We start from the raw sequence: 13,059 nt of genomic DNA, 5'->3' as shown, positions 1-13,059 counted from the left end.
CATAAAGTTGTATTTTTTTAAATAGGAATCATAGTTGACTATGACATTTTCGAAAAGCTTATTTTTTTCTGATTTGATATGTCTATTTGTGTAATACATTAATTTTAAATATTTAAGAAAAAACAAAACATTTCGCTTTTTCTTTATAGTAGGCCATGAAAAATTTTTGGATTTTTAATTAGAACTATGAAAATTATATTACCCAACAAGTATTTATAATTTGATGATTTTTTAAACCCTAATTAATTCAAAAACAGCATAATAAATTATTATTAGATCAAATTTTTGCAATTAATAAAAATTATTTGTTTTTATATCAAAAATGGCAGCTTACGTTGTCACTCTATTTTCCAATTTTAAACATGAAATGTCGGAAAAAGAAAAATCATATTAATTGTATGATTGCGTATTAGTAAAATTTTGTTTTACAAAAAATGCCAATTCAAACACCAAAATCAAATCATCTGTGGTAAAAAAATACATAACATTATCAACGCCAACTCCATTGCACTTTACTAAATCATAAAAAAGTGTCATCAAATGGTAGTGACACATCGTTTTCAATTTTCTGCACATTTTTTTGTAACTAAAATCAGCGACGTTCGTATATTTGTTCAATTGAAAATAACTTTAACATAGCTTATTTTTATAATTTCACATTTTTTACTTTAATAACCGTTCACAAAATTTCTAGATTATTCACACCTTTTATGTGAAATAATTTTTCCATGGCCAACTACTTTCAAATATTTTAAATATATTTTTTATCAAAAATATATAAAAATATCAAACTATATTCATATTGTTTTGAGATCAGAAAAAAATAAGTTTTCGAGAATGTCATAGTCAACTATGACTCTCATTTAAAAAAATACAACTTTATGTTATTACAGCTAAACGAATGATTAAAAAAATCGCTGATAACATTATTAAATTCTCTGTAAAAAAGTGACAATTTTCCCAAAATTTATTCTAAGAGGTGTTGAATTTAATAGTTTGAGTGCCATATATTGTAACCTATTGTGTATATTTTATTTTGTATAATATTGATAAAAGTCCTTATTGTAATTTTCGTACAAATAAAGATTTTTTAATGGTGTTGTTTTTAATTTCTTTTTAATGTCTAGCTACAAACAGTAGCCAACGCAGAAGCCATTAAAGGTAGGTGAATTTTTTTCCTTCTATTTATCTTAGGTATTGAATTTGTAATAGTGTTGTTGATTGTTTTTGAAACACCTTTTATATTACGGAGAACTTATAAAATGTAGATTTGTCGAAGACATAACGTAAAAAACAATTTATCTGATATTTAAAAGCTAAAGCTAAATCTGTACCATGGCCACCTAAAATCTGAATATCTAGGAAGCCATGTCCACCAATAACAGCGCCCTCTGTTGAGTAAGCTTCGAATTCTGTTTTGGACGGTTCTGCGGTGTCTGACGTTGTACGTTTTTGATGATGTACGTTTTTAGACAAATACGTTTCTGATAATAATTTTTTCTGTAGCAACACTGTTCTGTTTTAATTTTCACTTAATTTTCTGTTGGTGACGAGTTCTAGACGAAAAGTCGCAAAATTACGAGATTACAAGACAATTTTGAGGAATTTATTTTTAGCCAGAAACTTACTTATTTCAAAAGGTTTCTTGGAAACAACAAAAGAAGAAAATAAAATAAAAAATGTAACATAAGCATATAAAAGAAATAAACAGATAAAAACAAGAAGAATTATCAAGTGATCTCTGAGCCAATAAGAACTCACTTTTTCGACGAAAAAAATAAAAAATCGTTAAATTGAGTCAAAAGTTGCATTATTTTTATCATTTTCTTGCTATAAAAAACCATATACTTACATTGGTGGCGATCGAGGCGGGAGCCGAGCTGTGCTGCCTATGCGTCTCATACAAAATCTGTTGCTTTTCATTATCCGAAAGCGGCGAATTCGCCACATCCCTCAGCTGCTTCCTCAAGACGCTATTCTCGTCCATCAGCTGCTCGACCTTGATCTCGGCCTCCTGGTGCATCATCTTCAGCTGCTTGACCTCTTCTTGCAACTTGTGAATGTGTCCGTTTTGTTCGCCCAATTGCAGCGCGAGATTCGTTTTATCATTGGCCATTTGCGCCAACTGTTTCTGAAGAGTTTCCACTTCGGAATCGGTCGACCCTTCCGACTCCTTATTATTGTTTTTATTCACGGCCTTCTTATCATTTTTCTTATCGGCGACCTTGTCTAGCTTGTCCTTCGATTCGGCCTTTTTCGGTTTGGCCCCTTTGGCCTTGGGATCGGCATTTAGGTTGGTGATCGACGATGACCTTGAGAGGTCGTCGGGCGTCGTCGCCGCCGTCTCGATTTTGGACGTTTGCTGTCCTCTGCGGAATATCGCTTTGATGCTTTTCATTTTCACCATAACAACTATTGACGGTTTTAATGGCGGGAGTCTTTCTACAATTTGATTGATCCAGTGAGCGGTTTTTTCCCCGATTTACTGTTATTATGAATGAAACCATTTATCTGGACTGAAGGTTAAACCGGCTATTTATGGAATTGCATTTTATAAATAAATTACGAGACGGTCAGTGGACTTTTTTTAATAATAAATGACACGAAACAAAAATTCCGTGAATGCCTGCTTGATTTTTCACTCGTTTTTCCCTCACACACACAAAGAAAACCTTTGCATTTCCCTCAAAAGGCCACAATTATGCAAATTGCAGCTACACCTTGCTAATTTCATGTAAACGCAATTTGTAAATATTGAGGTTGGATCAATAAAACTTTATTGTCTGTTTAATGTCAGTCACAGTTTGTTATTTTTGCAAAATTGTGACATTTCCATAACTGTGTTCATAATTAGATAATGGCCTTGAATGACTGACTAATGATAAATTTTGTCTTGATCTAATAGCGCGTAATTATTCTCTACTCCAATTTGTATAATTGCCTCAAGCGTTTAATTAATTCAATTTTAAACGAATTATTTTCACTTCAAAACGGTTTCAAGTGTCGTAAATCTTGTAAAACGTACAGTGGTGGAATTGTATGGATTTGTAACGGGTTTATCAGTGGCGTAGACGGTTTAACGACTCGGGAAAAATGTCGAATGGTTTTATCGACGTGTTGGGAAAACAAATTGCTGCATTTTTACTATGTTTTCCCGGCAATAACTTAAATAATGTAGATACCAAAACTAATCGTGGTGTAATTAAGGAATTTTAAACGGATTTATTGCCAGAGCGATAAATTTCATTTTTATTGCATTAATGCATCATGTTTACTTTTAGTACTTAAGTTATAAAAAATAATTTATTAAAGAAATAAAATTAAGAAATTTTTTAGGCCCCCGAAATTTTCAGGAGACGTACGACTCTTTAAAATCTGCTAATTAATTTTTTTCTTGTTTTTTTTTAATTATTGAAAAACTAATTGCTTGGTTCATGTTTCCATAAAAAATACGTTCCATTGTATTTCAAATGTCAATATAAAAAAATTAGTAAGTAATTTATAATTAGTCCTAATTTTCCTAGTAAGTGATAATAACAATAAATTCCCTGTTACTTAATTCCTGTTACTTTTACGGATAAAATAAATTAAGGGTGAAGTAACTTAATAATAAATAAATAAAAAAATCGTAAAAAACAACAGAGAGAAGTGGTCAGGTCAGGTGAGGTCAGGTCTCCTCAAAATCACTTTTCAACCAGTTTCAAAAATAATAAAGTGATAATAACAATAAGTTCCTTGTAATGTTAGTTAGTTTTCCGGCTAATTTGTAGATAAAATTACAAAAATAACAAATAAATAACTAATTTTGTTTTTCGACATGTCTTTATTTTCTGGAATAAGTAAGTTTTATGAAATCGTTTTCGATAAGTACAGTCCATTTTTTTTATAATCAACTGTTAAAGAGCCGTCAGGTTGGCACTTTTTAGTACTTTTTTTGAATTAAAGTTGGCACCAATTTTAGATGACAAATCTAGGTGTCTGGCTGTCAAATAAGTAACGTGACCAACTGAACCAATTTGATTAGTTTATTCACAAAATTAATTTTAACAGCGTATTAAATTTCAACTGAGCGTTTTATACATCGGCTTATAAACTTTTAGAGCCGGTTTATAGAAGCGTCATTAAATTAATCAGCTATTAAATGCGTGATTAACTGATCACGTGACCAAATTGGCCCAATTCCATTGGTCCATTCGCGTTGTTAACTTTTTACGATTTAAAATTTTCACTAAAATAAGATGAATAAAAAAATTTATACCGTGCGACCAATAAAATTTCTGATTAAAGTGGCCTATGATATATTCATAGGGTAAGTTTCCAAAATATTTGGTCACCTCCAGAACTTTTTGTTAATATTACAAGTATTTATTATTTTTCAAACAAAACAGTGCTTGTTCTGATATACAGTTAAATATTATAAAAACTATTCATCAAAGCTTATTGAAATTTAGTACATGCTTCAGATGTTTAGCAAATTTCTGTCTCCACTTGCCATTAAAAAAATATCAAGTTAGCCTTGTATTCTCAAAATAAATGAATACAGGAAACTGAAAAAGATCTCAGATGATCAGTTGCTCAAATTTCAAGGTGCTCTGTTAAACCGTTCTGAAAATACTAAGTTTTTTGTACAAAAAATATAAATTTGCTTTTACGTAAAACATACACTGTAACCATACTTATCAATACCGAGAACGAGTCTTCTCTGAATAACAGATTTGTTTATCTAAAGTAAGTTCAATTCCGTTTAATTAAAAATCGTGGAAATAGAAACATGTAATTAAATAATTATTTCACTTAAAATGTGTAGAAATGAGTGTAGTGAAATTGGAACACGTGATATATAAATTAGAAAAAGTTACTGTTAACAGTTAGATAAAACGTGTATTAGCAACTATTTGCACGAATTACACCATTCGCTTCACTTGTTCTTCAGAATTAGCACCAATTTACAGAAGCGCCAATCAAATGTCGGATTAACTAATCACGTGACCAAATTGAACCAATCAAATGCTCGCGTTCACGAGCTATTCGCGAATTAACTTTTAACACCATATTCATTTACAATTCATAATCTTTTAAAGACAGTAGAAATATATCTACTTTTATTAAAATTATTATTACAAAAAATATGTTACGGAAAACTGATTATCAAATTTTATATTAAAAAACAAGTCTTACAGATACCCTCATTACGTTGTTATTATTATTATTCAGGTGCAAGAGTATTTTTCTATCATTAAATTTTTATGTGAATTGTCTAGTAGGCATATTGTCAAACTTTCATGTTGACAGTGACAGCTCAAAAATTTTTTGACAATATCAGGTATTTTACCCAAAAAAGTGAATGTTATTCCAAACTTGTAAAATTTTCCAATTTTTTTCTCATATTTATTTTCCATTTATTGTGGCAAAAAACAACCTTCTCGGTACAGTAGTCGTGGCACAAAAATGAGTAAATTCAGTCAATACAAATGAATCATTTGTTTCTGTGAACAGATAATCTAAACTAAACCCATCCAAGATAGCCACGACACTATCTCAACCCATGACAAATCGTCTCAAAATTACATCACAATAAAAACCACCGACCATGACCATTAATTGACCCATATCGTGCAAAAAAATTTGTTTCCGTATCCCATTCCCATCCAATTACCAAATCGTCGTCTCGATTATAAATTTCCAACACGTCGCGACCTTGGTATGGAATTAAAGACGGTCCCATTATCACCGTGAGAACCACCCATACGACCACGTAGACAATAAATTTCTGTCACGCTCCAATTAATCACGAAAAAAATTAATTAAACCCATCCCGAGCCGATGTGCAGCTGTCGCATTTACCTAGATCAAGGTATGTGGGTCATTTGAGAAAATTGACCATTTCCATCGACCTCCATCCGGTCAAGTCTGGACGACCACCAAACGAGGTCTCGAAATCAAGCAGGCGCCCGAAATTTCGGTTTAAATCAAGTAGGTGAACGAAAAAACAAACAAAAGGGGAAAAAACCAACGCACACTGCAATCTTCCTATTGCAATAACAATAGCGAGCCGTTAGAAAGGCGGCGTTGCACCATCACCACGATGCTACTTTTTTCCACCATCACCCGACACACTTTAAAATCACATAACAATTAACGAAATTCACTCCGATTTGTGTTATTATTTTTGTGTACGAAAACAAAACACGCACGACCACCTTGACAACACGTAAACTCGATGCTTCGTTTCGAACGACTATCAAGAAGGCGACCGTTGCTGATCGGTTGTCGAAGGGGGGGATTGAGGTAGACCGCTTTCAGCAGGGCCGTAATCCCGTATTTGGAAATTAACTCGTTTTATTTATTTTTATTGAAAGATTATTATGATTTTTTTCACCCGAGGCCGACATTTCAAGGTTTTACGACCGAATTTGGCAAAGTGACACTTGGACGGGTTCAAGGACAGGAGAAAACATCGCCTACTAGGCCCATTATTCAAATGCCAAATTGTTTTCCTACGCCACTGCCTCAACACGAAAAGTCCACCACCAATTATTATATAACAATTTTCTTGCGAGATTTATGGTGACGTCACGTCCGGATGAAATAAGTCCATCCATTTTTCAACACGAAAATTAATATGACACATAAAACGAGCTATAAAGAAACCTCCAGCAGGTTTTGATGATATTTAACGATACGCACTTAAAATACTTGTTAAGTCCGAGATTAGACATTTTTAACCAAAGATTAGAATCGAAATTAATCGATAAAAATATTTCTAAAATAAAAAATTGAATTATCTGAGTTGGCCGTGAAAAAAAAACGGAAATAATATTTCACTGTCAATGGCAACTAAACCATTGACATTTTTGACATTTGTACATTTATAGAACAACAATCAACATACCATGACTGTCCACGGCCAACTACGACACCAACTTTTTTCTAATAAAAGGTCCAAAAATCAAAATTATCAATGGCTAGCCATGACCACAACTAAGTCATTTTTAAATTTTAAAGACACTGAGAAATGTCATAAAAATAGTAGTTGATTCTGGTCTACAAATGTGGTAAAATTTTTGATAATGTTATTTTATCCTAAAAATATAATATAATGTGTATTCATAGCCACCTTAATCATTTTTAAATTGTAAATTAATGTTTATAAACTGTCACATTTTTACCAAATAAATTATTAAAAAGTTAGTCTTTTTTTGTTCAACTGTCAAATTCTATTATTTATTTTTTATGGGATATATACAAAATATTGTCACTAGACACTAGATTATTTTTTTAAACACTAAAATGACACTACTTTCAATTGTTATCTAAAAAAAACAATAGGTTAGGTAAGGTAATTTGATTTAATCTAGACAACTGACAATTATAACAGTTTAGACATCAAACTAATAATCTATTCATGGCTGACTATGATGTGTTTATTTTGTTAAATGTTGGACACCTTTACCACAAAAATAAAATATCTGTCAAAACAACTGTCACTAGACACTAGATTGTTGCATTTTAAACATTTTCAAATGTACAGACAACTTTTCAACTGCAATTAGTTTAAATTGTCAAAATAAAAAATGTATTTATGGCAAACTAAATCATGACCAACTATGTTGTGTTTATTTCGTTTAGTTTTTGATACTTTTACCACAAAAATCAAATTATCTGTCAAAAAAACTGTCACCTTTTTCCCAACTAAATTACTAAGACCGCATTTTTTTTCAAAACTGTCAAATTTAGTAGATATTTATTATGTATTTATAAAAAGATATTGTAGTTATTCATTGCTCACTGAACACTAGATTGTTGTTTTTAAACAATGAAATGAAACTTTTAATTGTCATTTGAAAAAAAAACAATAGGTTAGGTAAGGTAACTTGACTGACTTAACTTTTCAAGTGACAATTATAAGCGTTAGATATCAAAATAATAATGTATTCATGGCCAACTAAACACATGGCCGACTTAGATGTGTTTGTTTTGTTAAATTTTTGACACTTTGACCACAAAAATTAAAATATATGTCAAAATAACTGTCACATTTTTGACAAAAAATTCTTCTCATCTGTCAAATTTAATAAATATTTATTTTGTATTTATATTTATAAAAAAATGCTGGAGTTATTTCTTGCTCACTAGACACTAGATTGTCCAAATAACACTTTCAATTGTCATTTAAAAAGAACAATAAGTTCTAAACATCAAAATAAAGAAAGAATTCATGGCCAACTAAACACATGAGTGAGTATAATGTGTTTATTTTTTTAGATTTTTGACACGAAAATCAAAATATCATACTTATTCATGGCCAACTGGGACTTGAATTATTGTTAATATTATTCGAATTCTTGACAACTGTCCAACCAAACATCGGTCTTATTGCCACCCATAAACTCCGAATAAGTGAATTTTATAATTTATGTTAACTGAAACTCGACGCTTTTCTCGATTTTATTACTCGACAGAAATGGAAACTGCTTGTAAACTGGTTGTTTGGAATTTCGCCAAAACTAATGGACGAATTCAATTTGAATTGATTTTATTACAAAAACCCATGTGGTAAAAATTTTACGCAAATTAGCGTAAATTTACTTTAAACAAAAACAATGTTGTTGTCTTTATGAGATCATTATTTACTTTGACAAACCGAGTCAAGGAAACACAACTACGCCACTGATAACAAATACGGCCCTGTGTTCCCACGCCGACTGGATAAAAAGGGCCGACATATGTCGTCACCGTTTCATATTTTTAAAACTTCACCGGAAATTCGTTTTCGTCCACATTCCGTGATTCAACGATTCGGTGAAATAAATATTCGTCACAGCCGCCTTTATTTCGGTACAAAAAAAAGTGCGATTTTGTCCTTATTTGAGATAAAACGCGTATTTACGCAACCTTGAAAGTTAGATCAAGACACCTGATTTTCAGAACACGTGACGGCATTCTTACATTACATTCTGTATTATTGTAAATCGCATTCTTCTGTCAAACTTGTCACATAATTCGCCCCAAGCCAACTCTGTTTTATTTCGTATCAAAGCCAATAAAACCGTCAATTGTTTTTCAAAATTCACACTCACCGCCTTAACGTAACGTTCCCTTCGGCGAACGTCAATGGCCTTTTGCTGCTTTTCTTATTTTCATTATTGTTATTCAAAGAAGGCGCTGAAGCCGAAATCGACCTGATCTATAGGCAATTTCTGAATAAAATTTGCAAAAAAATGAAAAACCCACCTGAACGTCCCTTATGTTATTATTTTTGCTTGGTTTCGGTGACCTGAACCAGGGAGATTTCGTTTCACCGTTCGGTGTCCTGACTCCGGTTCTGAAATTAATTCAACAATGAGACGCATTGTGAATGACAATCAGTGATGACCGATTGACCTTAAACAAGTGATACGGTGACCGAAGATGTCTGGTCGACGACCGTGATATGAATTTTGATTGCTTTTTAAATAATGAATCAAAAAAAATTGAAAAAAAAGTGAGGGGGCACCCGGGTTTGAACCGGGGACCTCTCGATCTGCAGTCGAATGCTCTACCACTGAGCTATACCCCCGTTGCGAGGCTTGATGTTCACAGACATTGTAATGCTACAATGTGCACCTACACATTTCCTTTTACGATTATACCGGAAATTGTTGCATAAATTATACGATTATATAAGAGGTGAGCGATTGTGGGAAGCAAGACAGCTATTTATGGCCCAGCAAATGATTTTTCGCCAAATAAAAATAACACAATTTTGCTTATCTAAATCACTTTTAAAGTTCCGTTCGAATTCATAAATAATTATGTTTTGTTTTATTAAATTATTATTACAAAGTTGAAATTTAACGGTCAATGCAACGGACAACATTAAATTTGGTTCCTAAGTAGGACTTGGAAAATAATTCTGAACTCCACCACAAGATGGCCAAAAAGGTACAAAATGTCAATTTATTTTTGGAACCAATTAACTATTTCAAGTTAATTGAAACATCAATCATGCTTACAAGCCTACTTCTTTTCAATGTCAATGTCTTTACGAGAAAATAACCTCGAAATACCTACATGTCAGTTAAGAATCGAAAAATTTGAAAAAACTGAGGTAAAAATAAAAAATAAATTTCGCCAAAAATAAATAAAATATCTCAAAATTGGATCAAAAATGATGTTATTTGAGCCTGTTTCACTCGTTTTTGAGCAAAATTTCATCAAAAGTAAGACATAAAATTTGCTTAACGATGTTGTTAGTTAAACAGGTTAAAAAACCACCAAAATCATTAATATTTATAAGGTAATTTTGGCATTTTCTGACGTTTTAGCTCCAAAATTTCATTAAAAACAATCCAAGAATTCACAAAATTGTGCAAAAACGATGCCTTTTTCGAGTGTTTATGCAATTTTTGAAGCAAAAAGCAATGTTTTACGTCGAAATTATTGTTATTTTAACATGTTTTTGCAATATTTCGCTAAAACAAGCCAAAAAAAAAACTTTTTCAGTCGATAATTAATTTATTTTTTGACTTTTTCAAGCGATTTAACTCGTTGTACGCTGAAAAAGTACAAAATGTGCTAAAAAAGTGCTATTTTAACGAAATGAGAAATGACCAAAGTTGATAACTAATAATTACATGACTTTTGACGGTCTCAAACGTTTTTATCTTATTTTTCACTAAAATTTGTCAAAAGCAAATCAAAGATTCACAAAATTGATCAAAAACACTGTTAAAGTAGCCGTTTTCGATAATGTTTAAGCAATTTTTGAGATAAAAACCATATTTTTAAGTTCTTAAAACTAAGACTTTACACCAAATTACATCAAAATGAATATTATTTTAACCAGTTTTTACTTAATTCAGTCCATTTAGTCACGAAGTAAGCAAAAAAATCGACAACTTTGTTCGAAAATGGTGTTAGTTTTATCATTTTCAAGTCTTTTAGTACATTTCTAAACATAAATCTATGGATTATTTGCGAAATTACACTAAAACAAGACAAAAAAATTACTGTTTTAAGACCATAATTAATTTATTTTTTACCTTTTTCGAGCGATTTAACTCGTTTTTCGGTCAAAAACTCAATAATTTCGTTACAAACAATCCCAAATATCACTATGTCAAATATCAAGTTATAAAAAATTAAAAAAAAAATTTACATGTTACAAAAAAGATATAATTTAAAACAAAATGAAAATTAAAAGGAAAATTGATGTAATTGAAATATCACAAAATTAGATTATTTTATTTTATTTCACTTGGTTTACCTAGTTTTTGAGTGAAATTTAGTCAAAAGTAAGCTAAAAAAGCACAACATCTACTTAAAGCGGTGATATTTTAACGTCCTGAAAAATGACTTTTGGCTTTTTCAAACGTTTATGAGCAAAATTCGTTAAACACAATCCAAAAATTCGCAAAATTCGGCATTAGCCTTTTTCAATGTTGTGTTTTTTTGAGCTAAAAATCTTTTTTTTTTGAGACAACTTCTTGAAAGTGAGACATCTCACCAAATTACATTAAAGTGAATGTTATTTTAACATGATTTTGCTCAATTAAGTTCGTTAGTCAAAAAGTAAGCAAAAAAATTTGTTCGAAAATGGTGTAAGTTTTATCATTTTCAAGTTTTTTAGCACATTTGTGAATTAAAATCTATGGATTATTTGCAAAATTCCGCTAAAACAAGCAAAAAAACTACCGTTTTAAAACAATAATTAAATTATTTTTTACATCATCGAGTGATTTAACTCGTTTTTCAGTCAAAAACACAATAATATCAATAGAAACAATTACGCACGCTTTTCAGCTAAAAACTCAGTTTTTTCAGCGAGCAGAAAAATTACGAAATTATTATATTATTAAATCATAACCCCTCTGTTCACGTATATATAAAAAAAATAATCCTGTATTGTTACTAAAAAAATTAATTAAAATCTAATAATTTGGTGAAAGGTGGACAACTATTACAGCCTGAATCTAGTGTTTTTTTTTGAGCCAGTAAAACTTAAAAAAACTTATTACCACACATTCCTACATTTTTATTTGTACTTATCGGATAAAAACGTCAAGTGAACTCTGCCAAACGATAACAATTTATCGATAGCAGAAAACAAATGGGTACCTGTAACAAAATTTGTTTTTTTTTTTACTTTTTTTATAATATGTTGTACGACAAAAATCTTGCCCACAATAAATATTTTCAACGTATTTGATATAAAAAACGTACCCATACAAAAAATTAAGTATGGAAGTAATTATAATGTTACATTCTTCTAAATTGTCACAGTGCCACCTACTGGCGCATCCACCAACTTTAATTTTTCCAGCCGAACCGAGGAACCAAATCGCTCCAATTGATAACAACAAGTCAAACAAAACAAAACCTCCAAAAACTAGGCCACTTAAATAATAATGATTCACGCTTCAAATATTTAATTTGCAACAAATTACCGCAACCCACAATACACTCCCGCATTTGCAATTGCCTAAATTCACACTTCCCGTAATTTAAATTCCCGTTTTGTTTACAAACCGTTGCGTTAATTATTATGTAACGGGCCCGTGTTCGCATTAGCATGACGACGGGTTATAAACTTCCGCCCCCGAGGAACCCCGATTTCCGGTAACACATGTGACTCACAATGGGGCGTAACTCGGCAGCAAAAAAAATATAAGTATGTTATCCCTACCTGTGTGGAGTCTGGACCCTCTTCGGCGGCTTGGTCGACGGCTTGCCTGGATCTTTCTGTAAAAAAAATAAACAAAACACAATCAATTAATTTAACACGAAACGCCTACTTTTCTACCTTATTTTTGAATAAATTAAACATTTTTTCGCCTCAAATGATTGTAAAGTGCGCTCGTGTTAACATTTTTCCCAAAACTAACTGTTTTGTTTTCTTATCGCGTTTATTTATCTTTTGATAAGGCGGCCGTGACGGCGCCAAATTCGAAAAGTGCGTTCACCTTAGCGGAAGCCGGAAAAAGCGAATAATCGTGTTAGGCGCCGCCGTTACGTAATCACAAGGTCGCGTTCAGGGGCGTACACCCTGTCACAGAACGGAAGAAAGTGATACGCGTA

The 13,059-nt window shown here is 31.5% G+C and overlaps 1 protein-coding gene and 1 non-coding gene across 2 annotated transcripts in view; both read right to left on the bottom strand.

Annotated features, from left to right (window-relative positions):
• LOC654936 (uncharacterized) overlaps positions 1-13,059 on the bottom strand; it is a 24,864-nt gene extending 11,805 nt beyond the window's left edge. Inside the window, exons 1-5 of the mRNA XM_064358191.1 lie at positions 12,785-13,059; positions 12,668-12,723; positions 9,235-9,325; positions 9,081-9,187; positions 1,853-2,369 (exon numbers count right to left, since the gene is read on the bottom strand). Coding sequence (XP_064214261.1) covers positions 1,853-2,369; positions 9,081-9,187; positions 9,235-9,325; positions 12,668-12,723; positions 12,785-12,808 — 795 coding nt within the window. The 5' untranslated portion in view covers positions 12,809-13,059. The remainder of the gene's footprint in view (positions 1-1,852; positions 2,370-9,080; positions 9,188-9,234; positions 9,326-12,667; positions 12,724-12,784) is intronic.
• TRNAC-GCA (transfer RNA cysteine (anticodon GCA)) lies at positions 9,488-9,559 on the bottom strand. Its single transcript has one exon. It is a non-coding gene; the product is annotated as a tRNA-Cys (tRNA).

This window comes from Tribolium castaneum, chromosome 8 (genome assembly GCF_031307605.1).
Source record: "Tribolium castaneum strain GA2 chromosome 8, icTriCast1.1, whole genome shotgun sequence".
Lineage (NCBI taxonomy): Eukaryota > Metazoa > Arthropoda > Insecta > Coleoptera > Tenebrionidae > Tribolium > Tribolium castaneum.
This window is presented reverse-complemented; position numbering and strand designations above follow the sequence as displayed.